At 39.0% G+C, this 23661-nt stretch overlaps 2 protein-coding genes across 2 annotated transcripts in view; one reads left to right on the top strand and one right to left on the bottom strand.

Moving 5' to 3' along the window:
- The first annotated feature begins 256 nt into the window (after positions 1 to 256).
- LOC139712400 (sperm flagellar protein 1-like) lies at positions 257 to 12924 on the top strand. The gene is made up of 7 exons (XM_071624225.1): positions 257 to 487; positions 3136 to 3247; positions 5003 to 5165; positions 6119 to 6188; positions 6986 to 7057; positions 8147 to 8277; positions 12811 to 12924. Exons 1-7 carry the CDS (start codon positions 352 to 354, stop codon positions 12922 to 12924), a joined length of 798 nt encoding a protein of 265 aa, XP_071480326.1. The 5' UTR covers positions 257 to 351.
- An 8897-nt stretch (positions 12925 to 21821) lies between these two features.
- Positions 21822 to 23661, bottom strand: part of LOC139712397 (protein FRA10AC1-like) — a 9993-nt gene continuing 8153 nt past the window's right edge. Inside the window, exons 8-10 of the mRNA XM_071624222.1 lie at positions 23611 to 23661; positions 22835 to 22907; positions 21822 to 21999 (exon numbers count right to left, since the gene is read on the bottom strand). The exon at positions 23611 to 23661 is cut by the window's right edge and continues 267 nt beyond it. Of these exons, the coding sequence (XP_071480323.1) occupies positions 21957 to 21999; positions 22835 to 22907; positions 23611 to 23661 (167 nt within the window). The 3' untranslated portion in view covers positions 21822 to 21956. The remainder of the gene's footprint in view (positions 22000 to 22834; positions 22908 to 23610) is intronic.

The raw sequence follows: 23661 nt of genomic DNA, 5'->3' as shown, positions 1-23661 counted from the left end.
GTTGTATTTTCTGTATCTCGAATGAAATAGCGAGTGGAAAACATTTTATTTGTCTTCTTCATCTTCTTTTAGCTGACAATCCAAAGTGAGGGCATTCGATCCTAGGACATAATATCCTAAAATTGGACCCGGAGATTTTGTCCCCCTGAGTGTTTCTCCAGTCAGACGGACTACCGGCCCGGAGTTACCAGAGCGGAGCCTTTAATTTTCCTCGCTGTGACGTCATTGTTTTGGCTAACAACAATCATGGCGACGTGAAGCTAGAGATCGTGCGCGTAAACCGAATACCTGTGACAGGGAGGACAACCAAACTGTATTCATCCCCGGGATTTGAGCCTACTTTTTCTCCAAATGACCGAGGAAGAATCATCCCCAGTGAAAATGATTCAACTAGAGCAAGATCAGTTAGAGGATCTATATTCGTGGTTGGATGAAATTCCGCTGACAAGACCAAAGAGAAACGTCGGCAGAGACTTCAGCGATGGAGGTAGGCCATACACAGAACACAACCTATCGCGTTCTGGGATCACAGGCAGCTCGCAGCCTGAGTGTGAGCTGACAATAACATGACCGACAGCTGCTGCGGTTCGCTTACTGCTATGCTGTTTCTTCGGCGAAAGCGCTGGGTCCGCTTCCGAACGAAGCCGGTAGCCAGGCAATTCAGAGGGATCCGGGTGGGCGATGGCGTAATGGTTGGCTGTGAGCCTGCACGGCATGCTGCAGGGATTTAGCTCTTTGCCCGACCCATCTCTGCAAGCAAACACCCACTGCCTCGAGCTTCAATTGTCATTAAACAGGCAGTTGTCTTCGTCAGTTCCCAGTCTAATGTTAATATTAATGCTTTGTCTTTAATACCCGTCCAGAGCTAACTGTTAGAGTAGGAAGTCTACTCTAAAGTCTAAACAATAACGTATTGTTAATATTAAATGTTATGTTAAACTACTGGTAAATAAAGAGACATTTCTTCGATGGCTAGCACCTAACGTACAAACTTTGTAGATGTCTACATTTACAGCTTAATTTTCAAGACATGTAACGTTAGGCCTACTTGAAAATATGTGACTGTTTGACAAGCTGGGCAAGTGCCAAGAGTATTTTTCCTTGTCCTGAAGGACAAAAAAGAAACATCAAATCTTCATGTAGATTTCTCTAGTAGAGTCTAGTGAGTAACAGTAGCCCGACCATTAAGGCGCCGTGCGAACCACTTGTAGAGTCTATACAGTGACAGGACTGTGTATTACAAAAGCATTTGCTTAAAAATGTACGCGTAGACCCTAGACTATGCATAACACTGTAACACTAACAGACCTTTTGCTTCTTGCTAACAATTTATTGCTTATAATCATTTGCCAAGTTCTGTAAAACAGGCTTGAGCATTTGCTTGAGTTGAATATTTGCTTTTAAGCATAATTATCATATTTGTAAAGGAAAGGCCCATGTTGTGCAGGGGTAGTATAAATCAGCAGGAAATTTCTCCTACAATGTAAGTCTAAGAATAAGAATGATGTATCTGAAACTCGTTTGTTTCAACAAGGGGAATTTCCAGTGGTTATTACAGTAGCATGCAAAATGTGATGAGAAACAGGTAGGATGTACAATATGTCTGACATGCAGAGACCTCTCTCCACGTGCTACCTGGCAGATCTGCAGCTGCAGCAGTGCGGGCTGCTATTTAAGCAGCAGTTAGGGAAGTGATAGGAATCAGCCAGTAATATTTATGTGTGTAGGTGTGTGTGTGTCTGTCTGCCTGTCTGCACGCACATTTAATTGAGTGTCATTTTATAGTTCTGCCATGTCAGGAAATGTTTTTCATATAATAGTTTACACACAACACACACATGCCTAACCGAACATACATCCTATCAAACCAGCCGTGGTTCTTGTGTTTGCACAGACGTAACACCCCTTTTGTTGAAATAGCAAGCAATTACTTGTACAGGGCAAGCAAAAGGTTTATATGGGGATACATATTTGTAAAGGCCGTGTCACACCAGCCTTGCGTGCGACTTGCAAAGAACAATTTTGACTACCCGGAGGTCCCCGTAGATATCCGCACATGACAGTACCTAGCATGTATCTCGAAAGTAGTCGCCCGGAGGTGCGCACGCATATTTTTTTACCCGCAACCGTGTTTAGGCCCTGTCACACCTTTCCGGGCAAGCTACTCGGGCTTGTTACGTGTAGGGATTTTCTAGCATACCGGACATTCCTGAGGGCGGAAAAGGATTTGTGCGAGTCAGCGCATGTGTCTTTATTCTTGCTGGACGCGTTATACTTGCGAGTATACTGTGTGACCTTTGTACCAGTCGCGTGGGGGCTGACAACTTAGTGAAGGAATTCCTCTAATGGAATGGCTGAAATCTCACAGAATTTCATTATCTTGGCTGCATACGGGACTGCGAAGTACCTGCGTGGGAATTGCCTGGGAAGTACTGCCGCTAAGGGTCTCCTACTGGCGTTCTGCGTGGACCTCTACGGGCATTCCCGCGACTCACCCGGAAAAGGTTTTGGTCATGCTCAAAACTTGGCTGCGGTTAAATCGGACTTGCGTGAGCACCTCCGGGCAACTACGCGCTAGATACTGTCAGGTGCGGACCAACTGCGAAGAGCTACTTGGAGTAAATTTGTTTCCCCGCAAGTCAAGCCGCAGAAGTTCCCCCGTACGGTATGACAAGGCATGAATGAAAATTGCAAACATTCTTGTTCGCCCGCTGAAAATCTTCTACGTGCTGGAAACTACCTCCTCGCCACAAGCCCGCGTTATGGTGTGAAACGGCCTTAAGCAAAAGGTTATGCAAGCAATTACTTACATGTAAGCTTGATCTTTTGCTTGACAAACTTGTGTTCGTGCTTGATGCAAAGTTGCTCGCAAGCAATTGCTAGTTTTTATGCGTACTGCCCAATATTTATGGCTTAGACTTCTGTGAGTTCATACACTGTATGTCCTGATTGACTCCGGCTATTAAAACCCAGGATAGCCCAGACTTCTAGTAATAGAGTCTGCATTACAAGATCATGTTTGCCCTAAAGAATCCCATTCTGGGTATTTGACACACTAGGTACAACACTCACTTTGCTCTAGAATTCAACCTACTGACTTTGAGTGTGTTCTTCTCTCTTCTTTTTTTTTTTCAGTTTTAATGGCAGAGGTAGTCGCCCACTTCTTACCAAGACTTGTAGAACTCCACAACTACACGCCGGCCAGCTCCACCAAGCAGAAGAAAGACAACTGGAAAACGCTAAACCGGTAAGTCTCGGTGACTAATCATGACATTTCTGTTGTCAGATATCTTTAGAAAGCAAATCTTGTGGTGTACTACATGCAGCAGGAATTCATTTGTATAGCATCAGATAAACACTAATTCTACCCTCAAATTTCAGTTTAGAGACAGGAATGCAGTATTTATGAAGTGATGAACAAAAGTGGAATTCATGTTCCCTCAGTAGACTGGCACAATATTTTTTTTCTTTTTTTTTTACACCCATGAAGATATATATTATAAGAGATGTACATACACACTAGACATACATTTTGATGTGATACCAACTGTATACTGTATACGCTATATATTTCGCGTGGGTTTTATTTTCGCGAATTTCGCGAGTCGGGAGCTATTCGCGAAATTAACAACGCGCGAAAATATTACCTTCCAAAATGAATCCCTTGCCTTGGTGATACGAACATTTCAGTACTAGTATACCATGTCACGGCTTACCGAACAGACCATACTGGCTAAGCTTGTTTACGTACATATATTGCGGCACAACGTTTACAAACGCGCGGCGTGTCACCCTTGGATTACATGTACCGTATTAGCACTAGCTCTTGCGTTTGCATGCCGCTACATTCACATGTCAACTTTAGGGGCCGGGGCTTCGTATGTTCCAGCTGGTTGCCGTTGAATTTTACTCATACCCCTCGTACCACTCGTCAGAAATCTAGCGCGATGGGCTCAACCACTTCAAAAATGTTGAATTCTAACTTACTAGTTCGCAGAGTTTGGTATGTTTTTTCCATGCAGTGTATAACTAGTATCATTCTTATTTGCTAGTAAGTTGAAAATTCACACTTTCTTTGCCACTTCATATTTTCTCTGGTCCCCCAATGGCGAATTTAACCACTCGCGAAAATGTGTGACAGCGGCAATTCGCGAAAATTTATGTACGCGAAAATTATAGCGTATACAGTATCTTGTACTTTTGAACACCAGTCATTGAGGATATGTGAAGGAGAAAAGTGCATTGACTGAGACAGTGGTGCATCCATTATTGTGACAGTGTCGTTACAGGAAAAGTGAAACTACATTTAGTTTGTAGCAATATGAGAACATGAAAGATCTCAACATGGATGCTGTAAAGCTAGAATATGTATTGCCTCTAAAACAGATAAAGAGCAACAGGAGGATATGTGTCCATTAGGCTGCGTTCACATAGAAGTATACGGTATTCGCTATTCGTTATTCGCTATTCGCTATTCGCTATTCGGGCACCCAGTACACCATCACCCGCACCGTCAACTCACCATCCCATGCAGTGAGGATTTCTTCCTCCTACATCCCAGCAAATCTTATTAACAATTTCTAAACTGCATCAGAATATCAGTCTAAATGCATATTTTTGCTAAAGGGCAAATCCAGACCAAAATTGTCATTATTTCATAAACGAGAGACGGTATACGCTGCAAGAAAATCGAACAAGCTTGATTCCCACTATGCTATACTATTCGCAGCTATTCAGTACTTTCGAATAGTGCCCTCTTATGTGAACCGGTGTTAGGAAATCCTATCGTTCGATTCAAGCTATTCGTGTGCCCTCGAAAACGAGCCCCGAATACCCGAATAGTATACTTCTATGTGAACGCAGCCTTATCAAGTATTGGCAGTAGGTGGCCAATGTGTACATGTTAAATGTTCTTGACTCTTGTAGCAGCTCGAAGGAGAAACAAAAACAGATGTACAGGGGTCATGTTTCTTTGTTTTTGTTTTATTTATTTCCACCGCAGGAAGGTGTTGTGCAAATTTCACTTCTCAGTTCCCGACCACGTGGTCAACAGTGTAGTCAACGTCAAGCCGGGCGTCATAGAAAATGTCTTGTGGCAGGTCAGGCAGAAAATTGACATCTTCCTCATGAAGCGCAAGAGCAATCCTCAAAAGGTGAGTTTGTTTGTAAGGAGCGCTCTTACAGGAGAGGGCAAAATTTGGCTAAAAAGCAGCAAGTGAAGAGAGAGAAAGTTCTCTTGAGTGAGGCCATGCATTTCTGTGCTATATGCTCAATTCTCATAAACTGTGGGTCAACTGGTCGTATTCTAAGGACGAGTAAAATAAGGAAGGTTTATAGCTATATGTACTTGGACACCGATTGTTCACTTTTCAACTGAGAGAGAAATAATTATATTCATGGGCAAATGGCAGTGATCTCACATAGGCAAATGAGTGGTTCCTTTTATGAAGAGTAGGGAAAACCAATTTGTTAAATGACAGGAGTAAATGATGCTTTTTGTTTGCAGTGGTCAGAATATGTCACATGTGTTTACGTTCGATATGAGAGGCCAACATCTTATGTGCAGGTTGGCACGCACACATATGCACACACACATCACACAGAATATCGGGAAAAAGCAGTATGACCCATGATAGGAAGAAAACAAAACAAACAAATGTGTAGTAAAATGAGATCCAATCCAGAACATGATTGTTTTGATGTGAAAGTTCGCACCTTCTTGAAACAATTCAAAGTCTTTGAATCTGAACCTTCTTCTCAGAAAATTTTGAACACCATTTATTCATTTTCCTATTTGGTTTCCCACTGGGAATGCAAAGGAATAAATTTGACACGAATATACACAACTGTGAAAAATTTCACTAGAATGAAGATCAGTAGTTACAGCACTGAGTATGCTGAATAGAAAGGCGAAGATGTAATAAGAGAAAGATATACTGGCAATTCACAGATAAGACTTGTGTGTTGTTCTTAGTATTTAGAGTTTAGAAGCATTTTCATGAAAAAAACAATAGGTGTGTGATGTATCCTTACAAGTGTAGTGCTGTCTAAATGCAAAGAAGTCTTTATACTATGTAGGATACAGTGTACCTGCTAAACTGTTCCCCTCTCAAACCAGGAGATGTCCCCTGATGGCTACATTGATGGACAGGAGGTGGGATCCCAACCACCAAAAGGGAATCGCATTGGTAAGAGAATCTATGAAGTCAGAAGGCCTCTGATCTATTGCTGTTGACTAATGAGATAGTAGAACATTACAGACTTTGGCTTACAAGGGGGCTGTAACTGACGTTTAGGGGAGGGTTTCGCTATGTGACAGTTTCCTAGGATTCAACATGTAGTATTGTAGTATTAAAGTAAAACACAAGTAGCATTTTATCTAAAGAACCAAGAGTAGTATGGGCATTTCATAAATTCCTGACAAAAGAGTACTCATTCATCACACCACTTCAGTTAATCCACCACCTACTGTAACCTGCAAAGCCACATGTACTGTAAATGGAGATTTCAGAGTCGTGCAGTTAACAGGGTAATGTGGGTTGATGCAGAAATACAATGCAACGTTATGAGTTGGTTTGCATCTTCAATGAGGGCAAGTTGTGTTTTCCGGTCAGTGGTGATGATTGTCCTGGACATTGTTTATACCTACACTGTACTGTCAACAAGCATTGCCAACCTCCCTTTCAAGATCCCCCTCCCCACTGAAAAAAAAAAATCCCCCCCCCCCCAAAAAAAAAAAAAAAAAAAAAAAAAAATCAAAATTTTGTTATACATGAAGCCTGATGTGTGGACAAAGACAAGGGACAGCATGTAGTTTTAGTTTTTCGTAGCAAGTAAAATCGAGAGGTTGGCATGACTTCTTTGTCCACATCTAGCAATACCCCCCATGAATCAGCAATCAGCGATACATCCCATGTACTAGACAAAGGAAATGTACCATCTTGTCAATGTGTGTTTCTCCTTGTATTACTTGTACCACTCACAGGGATGGGCAGACCACCTAAGGCACCAGCTGCTGGACCCAAGGCTCCGATAGTCTTACATCCACCACAAGGGTAAGACAGCTTTTCAGACTTTTGTACATGATTTTATATGCAGAATCTATTATTCAGTTTCAACTTCAAATCTCTAGTAAACTGGCATCCAACAGGGGCTTATTAGCCACAGTCACAGTGGCAAAAGATTGCAAAGTTTAAGATCGTGATCTTCTAGATCTCGATCTTTCGCCAGTGTGACCACAAACTTCCCGTAAAACTTCTCGCGAAACTTCCCTCTCAAACTAGGGATATTTCCCCCCACTCCCGCCAAACTTCTTGACCTTTTGCCAGTTTGAATGCCAAAAACTTAAACTTCGCAAAGTTTGTCATGTGACCGGTCCATCATGTTTGCAGGCTGTACCTCCAAAGCATGCAATCATTGTGATGAACAGAAGTGCGTTGTTACCTCACAATCACCAGCTATCAGACGGCGTACTCTTCTTTCTTGCGCACACATACTAGTGACCCAAACTTCTTGATCCAAAGCTATCAGTGTGAACGGACGACAAAAGATCGCAAAGACCTCACAGTCTTTTGCTATTGTGACCACGGCTTCTTTTCTTTGATTACAGAGCCATAAAAAGCCACTCGATTGTGCAGTCACTGTCTAATCTGGTGTGGTTAGGCCTAATTGCTGATGGAGAGATTGTTCATTTTTCACAGCAGTCACTGCTTATGTTTAGATGATCATGTAAGGAAAGTGAGATTCAAATAGGCAGCCAACATTCATTTTTCAGGCCAGGCAGCATGGTATAAATCTACCTGCAAACATTCATGATGAGCAAGGATAAACAGGCCTGTGAATGAATAAAAACAGGCTTTCATGGATTGGAAGAAGAGAAGTCACTTTGTGAGAGGTTGCTTTGAATTCCTTTTCAAAGTCTTTGCATTGACAGAAATATTTAGTTATTTCTTGTTCGTTATTGTTAATCCAGAGATATGGAGATTTATGGCAAAAAGAGCCTCATTTCAATTTTTCAAGTCCTAAACAATACATTATAGTTAGAGGTATTCAGGACAAATCTTGATATAGCCTTGGCTATTAAACATTGATGCTTGCAACCCAGCCCCCTCTTTGACATATTTGTTTTGATGGGTTGTCTATGTTAACAGCGATCCACGTGGAGCATCATACAGGCAACAGTTCAACGGTGGCATTGAGCCAGAACTCCCCCCAGCAGTACGGATGGTTATAGAGCAGAAAGAGCAAGCTCTACTGGCATCACAGGAAACAGTTCAGGTAATTTTGAAAGAAAAAAAAAACTTCAATAACAATGACAACAATAACAACAACAACAACGACAACAACAACAACAACAATAATAACAACAACAACTCAAAATAAACCAAACTAAACTAGCGAACAAATAATTGCCAAATCATCCAAATTTGATTGACAAAATGTCAACCTGCATGCATGTCAACATTCATGAATACTCAGAATGCTGTTATAGTGCAAACACAGATACGGATATGTGGAACTGTGATGTGTGGATGTGGGGAGGGAGAAATTTAATTGACTCACTAGATTGGTCTTTTCAATTATCAGTTAAGATATGATATTGCATTGGATTAATGGCTGTGATCCAGTGTCTGTAATCGCACTTCATGAATTTGGCTTAAGTTTAACACATGGACAGTGCTAGTAGTTTTGCTTTCTGTAAATAGGATGTATTGTAAAGAAGTATAGGAAATTGCACTACTTTACCTTTCAGTAATAAGTCAAGGGAATGTGTATTTTTCATACAAAATTGCATCTTGTTGAATTCCCTTCGTATTTTCTATATGTCGTTTCACCGCTGTGACATCACAAATTCTTGTAGCCTTTTGATCCGGCGATGAAAGCAGTTGGATTTATTCAAACGTTTGAAAGTATGAAACGTTTGAACGATTTGTCCAATTTCCCTCCAGCTTCACTGACAAGTTCTCACTGTATTTTTACAATTACTGAATCAGTATCAGATCTATTACAAAAAATGCTGCTCTCCTGAAGTTCAATCATCAGACACGGGCAATGCTAACGGAGGGAGTCAGTGAAAACATCATAATTTGTAATTCTACTGCACCAAATTATTGTGAGCAACTCACAGCACCTGGAGTTGTAAGCTATTTATTGTTGTGAAAATAAATATTCCATCTCGCAAGAGCTTTTTCCCCATTGGAGTTGTGTAGCGTGTACTGTAGATATCTATAGCATTGTATATGTAAGGTGCATCTACTCAATGTTACAAAAAAACAACAACGGCAGCCACCACCACAAAAATGCAAAATCCTAAATATAGATGCTGTATCTACCTTATTTATTGAAACTCAGAATAGAATAGCCATAACACTGGCTTTTTCTGTTTCCATGTTGTAACATTAGTCAGGGGAGAGGGTAGAATATAGGCAATATGAACAGGAGGTTGCGGTTATATCATGACCTCATTCCTTCTTTGCCCCAGATTCTGCCAAATGGTGTTGATATATATTTAAATTTAACACTGTGTGTTGACCAAGAGGATTGAAGTTCAAGGTCTGTTTAATATGAAACCACAGCAAATTTGACCCCGACGCTTGCCCTTGTCTTTGACATATCTTTACAATGAAGTCTCTTCATTGTGTTTACTTTAGGGTTTGGCATTATGCCTATTACTGTCTCGCACACATAGAGTGAAATAGATTTGTTTTGATTGCTTTTTTCTTTTCCTGGTTTCCTTCACTCGAAAATAGAAAGTGGAAAACAAAATGAAAATATAGAAATAGTATTGGACTAAAGCAATAGCATATCTGTACTCTTTACAACTTCTTTACCGCTTTATAAAATGAAACGAGAAATGTGTAAAGCGTACAGCAGCTGATATCCCAAATTGCATCATGTGTTACTATACTGTGATTAAAATATTCCTCTCATTTCAGAGATGAAAATATTTCTGGATATTCTGTGTCCTTTTCTGAGTAAAGATGGTATCCATCACGTTTACTTGCATATTACTGTGTACAGTTACACTGTACATCTGGCACCTTATTAATATATCTTTTAGATATGAAGTCAGTCCTCACCATAAGCTAGGAGAAAGCATTCCATGCTGTTTAATGCAGCTTCCTCCATATTTGAGAATATCTATGTGACTGTGCATCACGAAGTCAAAGTTGCCAAACTTGAGTTTTTAGTTAAGGGCAGATTTTGAAAGAGCAGGTGTCAAGCTTTAAAAAGATGTATACTGTATACGTGGTTTCTTTCGCGGTGGTTTTATTTTCGCGCTTTTCGCGCTTTGAGGTTGAACCGCGAATTTAACATCACGCGAAAATGTTTTGAACCCGTCGCTTGTTACAACGCTATCATTACCGACCGCGAATTTAAACACACGCGAAAAAGTCGGCACCGATGGAAACCGCGAAAGTTTCTGTACGCGAAAGAAACCACTTTTACAGTAACTCAATTCAAATGGACTCTCCTAATCTATCTAAACATTGGAAAGAAAACACACACTCTGGAAAAGTGTGCACTGAGAAAAGAGGCTCTGAAGTAAAGGGTCTATTCCAGCACTAAATCCTACATGTACCAAGCCGTGCTAGCAATGCAATGAATGGGACAAAAAAAAACACAAAAAAAAAACCTGGGATGCAAAACACCTCAGCAACAACAATGAAGGGATAATCAGATTAAGCTGAAAGTAAGCATGCTTTAATAGCGCATTCTATCCATTACCAATACTAATTTTCAAAGCAGTAGGATTATCATTTCAAAAGTCATTCAGAGTTGAAAGTGAAGAGTTTTTTTGAGGGTTTTTAAGAAATGAAAAGGGGCCTCTAAAACATACCTAATCACACTATTCTACCAAAAAAAAAAAGTGTAGTAGAAAAACTGCTGAAAACACAATTTCCCATTCGATTTATGATCCCAAACTTTACAATAATGTAGATATTCTAAAGAATTGCTCTTTCAGAAAATTTGAAAAACTCAAGTTTGACCAGGTTGACCTGGTTCACCTATTTTCAGTCCTTATGTAAAATCAGGGCATGCAACTTTTTGCTGGTGCTGTGATGCCCGGTTACATGATATCATATATCTCTCTTAAATTGGCAAATTTTGTTTTCTGATTTTGCAGATTGAGTGATTTTTAAGCAGATACATCTAATCTTTCTCTAGTGTAAGAAATGCAGTCAGACTTAGAGCTGCTAATTTAAAAAATGATGACGAGATCATTCCTGCAAGGCTTTATGGGATTGATTAATAAGTGCCGGCCACTCCTCTGCATGATATTGAGGGTGTGATGGGGTACTTGAGGGTCTGTCAATATGTATAGTAGGTGACCATCACTAGAACTTGTTTTTCTTTGTCTCTTGTGATGTTTGATGTGCTTGTAGCATCAACCTTGCCCTTGGTAGCAAGCATTTGCATATCATCGCAAATGAATATCAGTATGAACAGTGAGCTTGTGCCAGAGAGAAATGCTGTTCATGTCTTTACGTTTGTACATGTACTTTACAGTATTTGTGACAATGATTTCACACCAACACATTTACTGTAAAAAGGTGGCTTCATATTATGATTTATGGCATAAATGTTTCATGATATGTGTTTGAGAAGCTTCTCATTTTCATTTTAGTATGTCATTCAAAGAATATTTTGACTTTTGCATTGCTGTTTTCAACAAAAATTGCATTAAGCAGATTGACACATGCAAAGCTGCTAAAGTCTAACGCTGTAGTGATGCTGCACTCTTGTCCCCATCCATTTCCATCTCCACCCTCACCGTAATCCCCCCATAACAACCCCATTCCCCTCCCCCCCCAAAAAAAAAAACAATAAGAAAAACAATCAAGACTGAGAGCCCATATAGGACCCTGCACCTCAAAACAAACAAAAAGTCGCCAGACATGAATTTTTAGTTAAGACCATATTCTGAAAGAGCAGACTTTAAGCTTTAAAAGGATGTATAACTCAAATCAAATGGACTCTCCTAACCTATCTAAATATTGGAAAGAAAGCACAAACTCAGGAAAAGTGTGAACTGAGAAAAGAGGCTCTGAAGTACAGTGTCTATTCAAGCGCTTAATCTTTACCAAACCGTGCTGGCTGTGCGATGAATGGAACAAAAAACAGGAAGTAAACCACCAGAGTAACAACAATGAAAGGATTATCAGATTAAACTGAAATTAAGCATGCCTCATTAACACATTCTGTCCATGATTAATGCCAACTTTCAAAGCAGTAGCACTATCCTTTCAAAAGTTATTAGAGTTTAAAGTTAAGAGTGTGGACAAGGTTTTTCAGAAATGAAAAAGGGATTCTAAAGACACACCTAATCACACTATTCTACCAAAAATGTTCGAGATAAACTGCTAAAAAAACACTTTCCTGCCCGTTTTATGATATCAAATTTTAGCATAATGTAAAAGAAGACCCGCTCTTTCAGAAAGTATGAAAAAGTCAAGTTTAGCTAGTTGACCCATTTCACTTATTTTCAGTCCTCACGTATAATCAGTGTGTGCGACTTTATGTTCGTTTTGAGGTGCACGGTCACATATATTGTCTCATGGCCTTCACACAGTGCAGTGAATTGCAATGGCCTTTCATTGTCATTCTCATAAACTAATTAGCCATGAGTGTCAGCAAGCATAAAGTAGCGTACCGCTTTAATCTGCTGTCTGCTTGTTGTTGTAGTCGTTGTTGTTGTTATTGTTGCTGCTGCTGCTGTTGCTGTTGTTGTTGTTGGTTGTGGTGGTGGTGCTGTTGTTGTTGTCTCTATTAAAGTCTTTGCCACTTTGTGCTTCTTTGTCCCGGTAGATCCTGCAAGCCAAGGTGCGGCGGTTAGAACACCTGCTGAAGCTGAAGGACGACCGCATCGAGGAGCTGATGAAGAGGAGAGACGGGATGCAGAAGACGCAGGGCTATTACTGAGAGCGGCGTCAGGATGGGGTTCTCCGCGCTGCCATCGGTTGGCGATTTTCCTCATCCGCCTCGAGCAGAGGACGGAAATGACTTTAACACACTTGAGAGACTATTGCTACAAGTGAGGAACAGTCATCCAGATTGAGATAGAGAAAACGAGAGAGGTCAACAAACTGACTGGCAGATATTCATAGATACAGTGAGTTTGCGAGAGATGTGGGTATAGCTGGGATGAGAAATGGCATTGAAGCAGAAGATTGCCAGAATGTGACAAAGGGGGAAATCCCGTTGAAGAAGGACGATTGGTTGGTGACAAGAATCTGGTGATGTCATAATGCTGCATTATCCTACATATATCACAATCATCACATGCATGTGGGAATATAATTGATGTCTCATGCAGAGAAGCAGGGCTGTTTTTCTTGTTTATATAATTTTTTTTTTGCATGTTTATCATTCTTGTTCTGACACAGTGCTCGTTGAACCTAAAGTTTGTTTGAAAGTTTGTCGGCCTATGTATTGATTGGTGCGTCAGTGCTGCCTTGTGGAAGTCATAGAAGGTGTACTTGTACACAGGGTTTGTATGCGTAGGAAACTTTTTGAAAACTTGCCAAATATTTTGTGAATTAACTGTCCTCTTCCTCAGTCCCTCTACCCCTCTTTTGCCAAGACTTGGACCCCCTTTTCCCCCGAGCATTTCCAGATTCAACCGTCAAACAGGTCTGAAAAGTGTGCCAAGTTTGCTTGTGCATAGAATGAAATGTTTTCTATGGGATGTCGATATTGTCCCAAGTTATTTATCTGAGGTGAAAAACTGGAAACAATCCCTTCTACCGGTATTTGAGGAAAACAGGTGGCTATGTAAACAAGGTCAAAGTGTAGAAATGAGAAGGCAGTCTGTTACAAATTGACTTTATGATTTAGGGAAATCTGACATTTTTTTAATATATGAGACATTCATTTGACGTGTGTACCTGAGTGTCTTCATTATGATCAGCAATGGGCATCAAATGAAATATGTGCTTGTACTCCCCAGTTGAGGTGTTGAAATATGTGATACATGTACTTATCATCATTACACAAGAAATGCATGCCACATAATGATTGCAGCATTGATAAGGTATATTTATTAACAAATGTTGACAATATTAGGAGAAAAGATTATGGCAATATTTCATTCCCTAGTTTTGTAAATTATGTGTGTGCATTTGTATTCAAACAGTTGTATGCCCGGGTAACAAAACAATTTTTTAACATGCCTGTGGCAACACCCTTTCTAAAGCTCACATCATTGCCAATTTTTTTTTCATAGTTTTATTGTTATTTTTCAATTACAGTATATATATATATATATATATATATATATATATATATATATATATATTTTTTTTTTTTTTTTTTTTTTTTTTGCTGTTCACCTTTCCCCTTCTGTTAATCACCATAAAACAGAACTATATAAACCAGCAATTACTGCATCATACATTACATAGCTTTAATCAATCACAAGAAAATATGTAAACCAGAGAATCAAAGTGCTGTATACATTTATGTAGGAGTCCATTCAATCAATATGTTGATTTTGTCCTACAAATGCCATATCAACAATTTTATAAATGGTTTTTCGTCTTATGGACCAATGTAATCATCATCAGTATTAGTGTCATAATATTTACCATGATTAGAATTTTGAAAAGTGAATGTCAGATGGACAGTTATAAATAGGGACATTTTGGGTCATGAAGATATTTGTATGTTTGATTTTGGTTTGTTGCAGGATGGACTCCACACACTGTTGCACGTTTACTGCAGGTTGAGTTTGGAATGTGGCGAGTTTAGCGGCATATCCACGCACATTTATTTATTAACCTCTGTATTCAGAGATCAGCTGTGAATGTTCTTTTGAACAGTCTCGCTTTACTCAGGCATATTCAATTCCATTGTACCCCATTCTCTTTCAATGTCTTTCCCCCCCCCCCCCCACCTTTTGTCAAATTTTGTAGTATTGTTGGGATTCCATATTTTGAAAACCCTCTCATGGATGTTGTGTGTGTGTGTGTGTGTGTGTGTGTGTGTGTGTGTGTGTGTGTGTGTGTGTGTGTGTGTGTGTGTGTGTGTGCTAGGCTTGAGGGAAAACATTTAAGAACAAAATCTGCAGATTTGTCAGGAATTGAGTTCCACCAGTCTGCTGCACTGTACATCCCCCACTCCTTTTTTTTTTGGCTCACCAAACTACAGCATGATAAGAGCAGCAGTCATTGATGATAGCATGTGCACCCGGTTACGGTACTGTAAAAGTGGAAATTTTCGCGCATTTCGCGCAACCAGAAACTAGCGCGAAAATAAAAGCACGCGAATATTTTTGCTTGCCATACGTTCCTGTGCGTGATGTCTTGATTCCGCGGAATTAAAAACACGCGAAACTCTTCTGACCCGGCCTAGCGCGAAAAATTAGTCGCGCGAAAATATCCACTTTTACAGTATTCAATTGGCATATGAAATATGTTGACACTTCAATTGCCACTATCCCTGCTTATCCGTGGCTTGCGTTACAGTGCACTCCTGTTATAACAAACATGGCTGTAATTCTTGTTACAATGAAATCACTATTCAGGTCTCAAAATTATCATCTGTATAATCTTTATACACTATACTGTTCAGCCATAATGAAATTTTGTCATATGAAAAGAAAACCGCCGGTCCCAACGACTTTGTTATTACGGGAGTACGCTGTTCCAGCTTATGCGATATATACCATGTACAGTGCACTCCCGTTATAACGAACATGGTTATAACGAAATTCCGGTTACAGCGAAATAAATATTGAGGCCCCAACATTATCCTCTCTTTGTTTTTTACTGTTTGTTTGTTAGGTTATAACAAAATTTCAATATAGCGAAAGAAAACTGTCCATCAAGAGGAATTCATTATAACAGGAGTCCACTGTACTCCAAGGTGAGGTAGGATGATTAATCGTTTAAATTGGCATGATGTTACTTTACATTATTTGCTTTCATTGAAGTACCCAGTTGAAGCATTCTTACACATGTGATGTCGTGAATATCTGTATATGTGCTGTACCAAATGGTGGAGGGTCTCTTCTGCATTTGTGCTAGACTACCATGATCACAATGCACTCAAAATGTGCACAGTTTGCCCCTGTGCACTTTTATTTCGTGTGGGCCAATTATGCATTCCAGTACATGTACAGTGCATTTGAGATACGTGTATTTGCACCAGCCAGGAGCCTGTTGCATAAAACATTTAATCTGAGAAAAACTCTTGTAAGAACTGAGAATTTGGGTTAGTATGATTATGCCGTTGACTGTACACAAGAAATGAAGAGTTTGTTCGCAAAAACCGATAAGTCCATATTGGCCAAATGGAGATATTTGCGATTAAAGGTCAAGAAAAATAAAGAGAATAATAAGAAAATTTTTGCTTCTTTTGACCATAACTTCAAGAATGTACCTTTATATGTAGTGACCAATATATCATTTAAAAGGTATTATTTTGTACTTTATGACAGAGACCGTACTTTAAAATCTTCAAAAATGGACTTATTGGTTTTTGCGAACAAACTCTTCAAATATTCTGTTCAAAATCAACCCGAGTTTTTCTTAGGTAAAAAGTTTTATGCAACCGGCTCCAGCTGATGCAAATATCCTCGAGAAGGCTGCTCACAAATGTGGATGACTTTGCAAGATGGCAAGTTCGTCATATTATACTGTATTTATTCATTACTAGGTTGTAATTTTGATAAAGTGGGGAGAGGGGATCCTAGCCAAACTAAATTGTTCGTGCCCTTCATGTGCTGAAATATAAATTGTAAGTTTTTAGTGAAGACAAATTGACGTAGAAAAATATGAGTTGTAAATGTAGAAAAGTCATATGCTGAAAATGTAAATATTATACAAAACTAGAAATGAATTACATCCGTATATTTGAAGAACTACATGTATGGTGTACATTCCTGCATACTGTACATGTATGTAAAAAATGGTTATTTTTGTAGATGCAATGTTTGCCACGGTGTACATGTATAAGTATACTGAATAAAACATGATATTGTATAACAGTAGGTCCAGCTTGTTAAAAGTGTGCTTGATTCTTGTGTTTTGTTTGAAATTAAGAGTGTAAAACTTCATGGTGAGACTATTGTCAAGAGTTTCAAAGAAAACTAAAATCAGCTATAACATGTAAGTCAAACATGATATGGTTGAACATAATCTGCAATTTCAGCAATTTTATTGAGACAATTTTCATGACTTTGATAGATGCAGTACATTTAACCTACTGCAGCCTGAAAACACAAAAATGTGGTCCACACACTTTTATCTTGACAATGCTCCAGTAACATGGTGCAATTAAACATAATTGCAAAGCACCATTAATTACAAAATGGGTTTAAGAATGTAGCCTATTAGAAGCACTGAAACATGTTGAGTGTGCACTCTTTAGATTTTTTCTGATGCCCCGCAGTGCTGAAAGTGCGCAGCATAAAGCGTAACTGCACTCCATCTGAGGTCACAATAAACTTACTTTTACAGCCCACATCCAACCAGTTTCGATAGTGTGCTCAATCACTTATTTACTGTAAATTTCTATGAACTATGTTTCACATACCTTTATAATTGTGAGGTGCATATCTAAAACAATGCTGCTATGGTTTAATTGGAACATGTTTATATAAGTTGGAACATTTCTTCAGATGTCTTTGATTTTGAACAAGATCTACATAATATAGCCGACTGGTATTCATCCACAAAGGTAAGTGAAAAGTAGTTCAAAGAACCATTACATTGCAATGCAAAGTTTTACCAGCTGATACCACATTTCATAGACCCATTTCACAGAACAAATAATTCATTCACAGGTTTAAATTTGTGATGTTAGTGGAGATGCAGCACACTCGGGAACTCAAGTGTTGTGCCTGCATTTCCACCAATGCACTCTCTCCTGTGCATTATTTGCATACAATTTGCTACATAAAACATCATGTCTGTGGCATCTCTCGGAGCATATATACGGGGAAAGTTACTAACTGCACAGCGTTTCATCTGGTAAATAAAAAAATGATCCCAAATGAGTCACCTTTGAGATCAAAATCTATACCAGCTTCTCAGCAGGACATGAACATGCTATAATTTTAATGAAAGCTTATGGAGTCTGCTTGATATCTTTCCATAGAACATTTATTTTCTGTTGGTGTGAATGTATTGTCACGCAGCTACTTATGGTGATATACTTCTTTACACATCAGCAACTTCATGTAGAGAGCCATAATACACACTTTGCTACCTATAGTGGGTATACAATGAACATTCTGACAGTGGGAAACAATTACATTATTCCCTTTGCCCTTAAATTCCATTGTCCACCATGTGACAATTTCTCAAGGTACCACTGTCCCTCTTTGTGATCAGTTTATGATTAATTTGTTTAGTGAGTACTGCTCTGGGGGCATCAGGTCAATTCAAATAAACAGATGTGACCAGGCATCTCAAAACCAACAACAAGTCACACCCCTTGATATTATGCAAGGACCCCAAAAAGGTGAAATGGGTCGACCAAGTCATTCTTGAGGTTTTTCATATTGTCTGAAAGAGCTGTTCTTCTTCTGAATGGGAAAGTGTGTTTTCAGCACTTTTTCTAAAAACCTGTTTTTTGTAGAGTAGTGTGAACATGTATGTCTTTAGAGGCCCCTTTTCATTTCTTGAAATTCCTTTGCACACTCTTCACTTTCAACTCTAATAACTTTTGAAAGGATAATGCTACTGCTTTGAAAGTTGGCATTAACAATGGACAGAATGTGTTAATAGAGCATGCTCAATTTCAGCTTAATCTGATAATTGCTTCATTGTTGTTGCTACAGTGGTTTACATCCCGTTTTTTTGTCCCATTCATGGCACTGCTACAAGGGCTTGGTAAAGATTAAGCGCTTGAATAGACACTGTACTTCAGAGCCTCTTTTCTCACTTCACACTGTTCCAGAGTGTGTACTTTCTTTCCAATATTTAGATAGGTTAGGAGAGTCCCTTTGAATTGAGTTGTACATCATTTTAAAGCTTAGAGTCTGCTCTTTCAGAATCTGCCCTTAATATATGTCTGGTGACTTTTTCTTGGTTTTGCGATGCAGGGTCGCATATTGTACCTGTTAAAAAGAAAAAAAAATGAATCTTGCTCTTTGACCCATCAGGTCCTAGGGATATTCTGCTGCAGAAATCATCTTGCCATCATCAGATTGGCAAATCTGAAATCCACTGCACATCTTATCTTGTAGAAGATATAGATGGAACTGGTTAAAGCCAAAATATAGTTCTCTTATGCCTGCACAACTGTCAATTATTGCTCTAAAATGCACACATATATGAACAAAAAAAGTGTAAAATAACACTGTGATAACACAATTCAGGGGCGGATCCAGGAATTCCGTAAAGAGGGGGCGCGTTTACAACAATTAAAGGGGGGGGGCACGCATAACTCCCCCATTTTTTCTTTTTATTTCTTTTGTTTCAACAAAAAAATAAAGGGGGGGGGGGCGTGCGCCTGGTGCGGTCCTCCCTGGATCCGCCACTGCAATTCTAGTTGTGTAATGACGAAATTGCGAAACATAAGCTAAAACAGTTCGCCGGAAGTTCACAACTTCAGAACTTACCTGATTGTCATTGTGGTTGCTACATAATTTTAAATAATCGATTATCAATAATCAACAAAATGAGCCACAGCAGTGTCCATCAATCTTCTGTGCTATACATTGTAGTCGTATGCAGATTATGATTGCAAGGGCAAAACCATTATCATACTACCTCCCAACAATGCTGAATGGGGATGGCCCTTTTAGAATAAGAGTTGTGTACCAAAACTGAAATTATTCTATACTTCTGATCTCAAAATACTCCAAAACAACTCATCATTCTGACAAATCATATCAGCCTGGTAAGTTTCTTGGTAGACCCTTTGGATGTACTACAAGCAAGATCCAAATGGCAGAAAATATTTTTAGCCCTTCAGAGAACTACGTTTTAGCTTTAAATTCATTTAATCTGCAGAAAATCAGAATGAAATTTACAAACTATGCCATTTAGTGAGAAGAACAGGTACTTAAAATGTGCTAAAAATCAATGTGTTGCTAATGTAAGAAAACAGCTATAGGTAAAACAATTAAAGGGATTTTGAAAATTCTGTAATCAAAACAAAAGGTATGTATACCGGTAACCAATGAAAAGTCCAAATGAAAGAGAATTTATAATCTACCAAGCAAACATGTGAAATACTGGCAATGAATAATCTGTATCTTTGCAACATGTACATTGCATGATGGATGAAATGATTGCAACTGCAGCCTTACGACTCTCGTTGGGCCTGTGGACTTGGCACTGAACACTGATTTTAAAGGGAGATATCTGGACCAGCTAGAAATTACCCTGATAAGGAAGAACACACTTTAATGAGCTTGATCAAAAACTGGATAGACATTAGGAAGTCCTAAACTTGTGAAGTTTTGCTCGTTTTCACTAAACAGTTATCGAACATTTATTGTGAATATGCAAATGACTGAGTTGATGATGTCATCACCTTGCAACTGTCCATATACACAAAATCTTGAAATTTTCTGTCTTCTGACCGAACATCATCATGTCCCAGTCTCAAATCCAACTATGTCTCACTGATCATTATTTCGAAGTTATTCACCAACTAATAACACTATGTTTTACACTTTCATGGCAGAAAAACTGAATTTTCATCAGTGCTCCCATTCGGGATGATTACTACAGCGGAAGATCATTATAAAGAGATCAGACATAACACAACACTCTCATAACAAGGGGATTTTGCAGATCACAACTCTTCATAATATTTCTGGGACTTTCGTTGCATGTAAAGTACATGCATGATCTAGGAGCCAGCTCCACAGCTAAGATTTTCCACCAGGTGACAGATCAGTTAAGTTCTAAATCATGTGCACATCACCCATGTCGCCAAAGGAAATCACACAGAACGTACTTGTGGTCACAGGTCATTAATCTCTCGGCAAAACAGCAAACTAATCCTCTTACAGTTACTGAGGAGAGTTCTGCCCATGCTTGGATTTCATGCTTGAACAGATTTGGAGTGAGGACAAAAGTGAATATACAAAGAATATATATTACTTCAAATTTCCACTATTTCTCTTCACTCATAAACTCAGCAAGGATAACATGACACAAGTCAGTACACCAGATAGAGCCATGGACTTTTGTGGCATATATGCAACATGAACGGTCATCGTGCATATCCCATTATACAGTGTAGTATACTGAAATGTACATGTACAGCCCAATATGTGCATGTATATTTTGATCATTGGTGATGCCATATACTCTGCATGACACATCCCTCCTTCACATATACCATGCACAACATCCTCAAGTCTATTTGATCGATTTTGTTTGTTTATAAAATCCTTAACGATCAAGCTCCGAAATATTTAGACGCCTGTTTGACTTTATATACACCTACTAGAAATTTGAGGTCATCTAGTGATCCGCTTCGTCTCACATACTCTGTTACTCGCACCTTAGCCGGTGATAGGACATTTACTGTGTCTGCTTCAAAGCACTGGAACAATTTACCACTTACCGTTAGACAGTCTCCATCAGTCAGTGTGTTCAAAAAAGCCTTGAAAACACATCTTTTCAGTAGCAACTAGTTCGTAGCTGTATATATAACATTTATCCAATTATACATACTGTCGTACATGTTTTGAATTGATTGTAAGCGCTTTGGGCCTTGTGGGAAAAGCGCACTATAAATAATAGTAATAATAATAATAATAATAATTGATTAGATTTAAAATGTAAGATGCACCTCCTGTATTGCAACAATAATATGTCACACTTCCTTTCTGCCACCAGTCCATCACCACGTCCACGACATATCCAAGACCCTGTACGGTCTGCTTTGCTTCCTGCTCACGCCTGATCGGTTTGCGATGATGCTGTTTGACCACTCCCGGAGGGCACGACTCACACAGCCTCTCTCTCCCTGAGAGGAGACCTCCATCATAGAAACATGTCCTTCAGATAGTCATCAAACTCCTCCTCCCTGCACAGATGAAATCAGAAGTGATTATAAAAGAAAATGAGAACGTGACTTTTCAGAGATAAGCATCTGATGGAATTATCCACAATGGCATTTTCTGAAAACTTAAGCACATAATGGTCCCGGGGGTGAGAAGACCTTGTTTCTCAATTGGAATATATGTAAAAACCTTCTAACCCAATGTTGAATATCAAATATATTGATTTGAGTTTTAAAACACTACAATTATCAATGTGACCCAAATCAATGTTTCTACATTATTTGACGTCAATACAGATGTTTGCAAAAATGTTACACAACTGAAAATCAGTTTTTCACTCCCCTTAACCCATCGAGGATGGGCTGATTTTGCTACAACACGCATCTCCCATAGACACTTGCGCGAGTATACTTGGGACTTGTCCTCAACAGGTTAAAATTCATGATTTTTTAGATATGAGGTCTTGTCACCTCAGGGACAATATACATTACATTACTTTGCAATCAAGTCTGTAAATCAATAAGTTTTCTATTTCTACAGTGATGGCTGTATTATATTTTCAATTCTTGTTTCAAGACTTTTTCCGGAGGAAATGTTAAGTTTGGGTTTGCACTGTAAATCCAAGTTGACAGTAGGTGTTTTTACCAAGCGATTGCAGGAGACTTTCTCGATCATCAGAGGTGGCACATTCTGCTGTCTTCAGATGACACATAAAACTTAGAATATTTGGCAAAAAAATCTGAGCAGCAACACAGATCTTTAAAAGCTTTTGGATGCCATTCACAGGATGAGAAACTCCTGACAATTTGAAGACGTTACTCTGTATGGCTACTGACTTGGAATAGAACATTGTCATACCTGGACTTCTCCTCTGTCACCGGTGCTGGGCCTGTCCAGAAGTTACTCTCCGACACAGAGCTGGCTCCCTCATCTTTAAAAAGAGAACACAAAGTGATAACAGCTAGGTCTCTTATTTACATATATATATGAAGTCAGGTCTGTGGAGGTCTGCGATCTCTGACATGGACTGACAGCTAAAACATCACAGGAAAACATCATTATGCACTACTTTTTAATCATCAGAAGTACAGAATGCTGACACAGAGAAAAAGCTATCAATAGTTCTTTGTGCTTCATTGCAAAATTCTTAGTTGTTCTCAAGCGACCTTGGAAGAAATGAGTGACTGCTGACAAAAGGGAAAATACATGCAAGATCGCTGGATCACTGTACAATGAACAGATAAAACAATGTGGCCATATACTCACATTCATAATGGGAGATTAAAACAAGTTTCCAATGATCATATGTATTAATTACTCCCAAATATCATATGACTCCATCAATTTAAAACTTCACAAGTACTGTATATGCTGAATACTTTGCGAGGTTTTTATTTCTGCAAATTTGCAAATCAGGTGCTATTTGCTAATCTAAAGACATGTGAAAACATCAATTTGACATGCATGTATACATCTCTCTGTTCCGTACAATACTCCACGATCGCGAATTCAACCATACGCAAAATTGTCTGGAAGTCCCAAAATTTAGACTCTCTAAATATATGGCTTATACAGTACATGGAACATGTATTTGTCACAGGTTTCAGGCATTTAACACTTATGAGGGTGTGTACCTTTGCTACTTGAGGGTCTCTCTCTGTTGCCATGGGAACTGTCATCTGAAT

This window comes from Diadema antillarum, unplaced genomic scaffold (genome assembly GCF_040938485.1).
Source record: "Diadema antillarum isolate AM-2024a unplaced genomic scaffold, OU_Dant_1.0 seq00001801_RagTag, whole genome shotgun sequence".
NCBI lineage: Eukaryota > Metazoa > Echinodermata > Echinoidea > Diadematoida > Diadematidae > Diadema > Diadema antillarum.
Note: the sequence above shows the minus strand (reverse complement) of the source record. Positions and strands in the feature narration are given on the sequence as shown.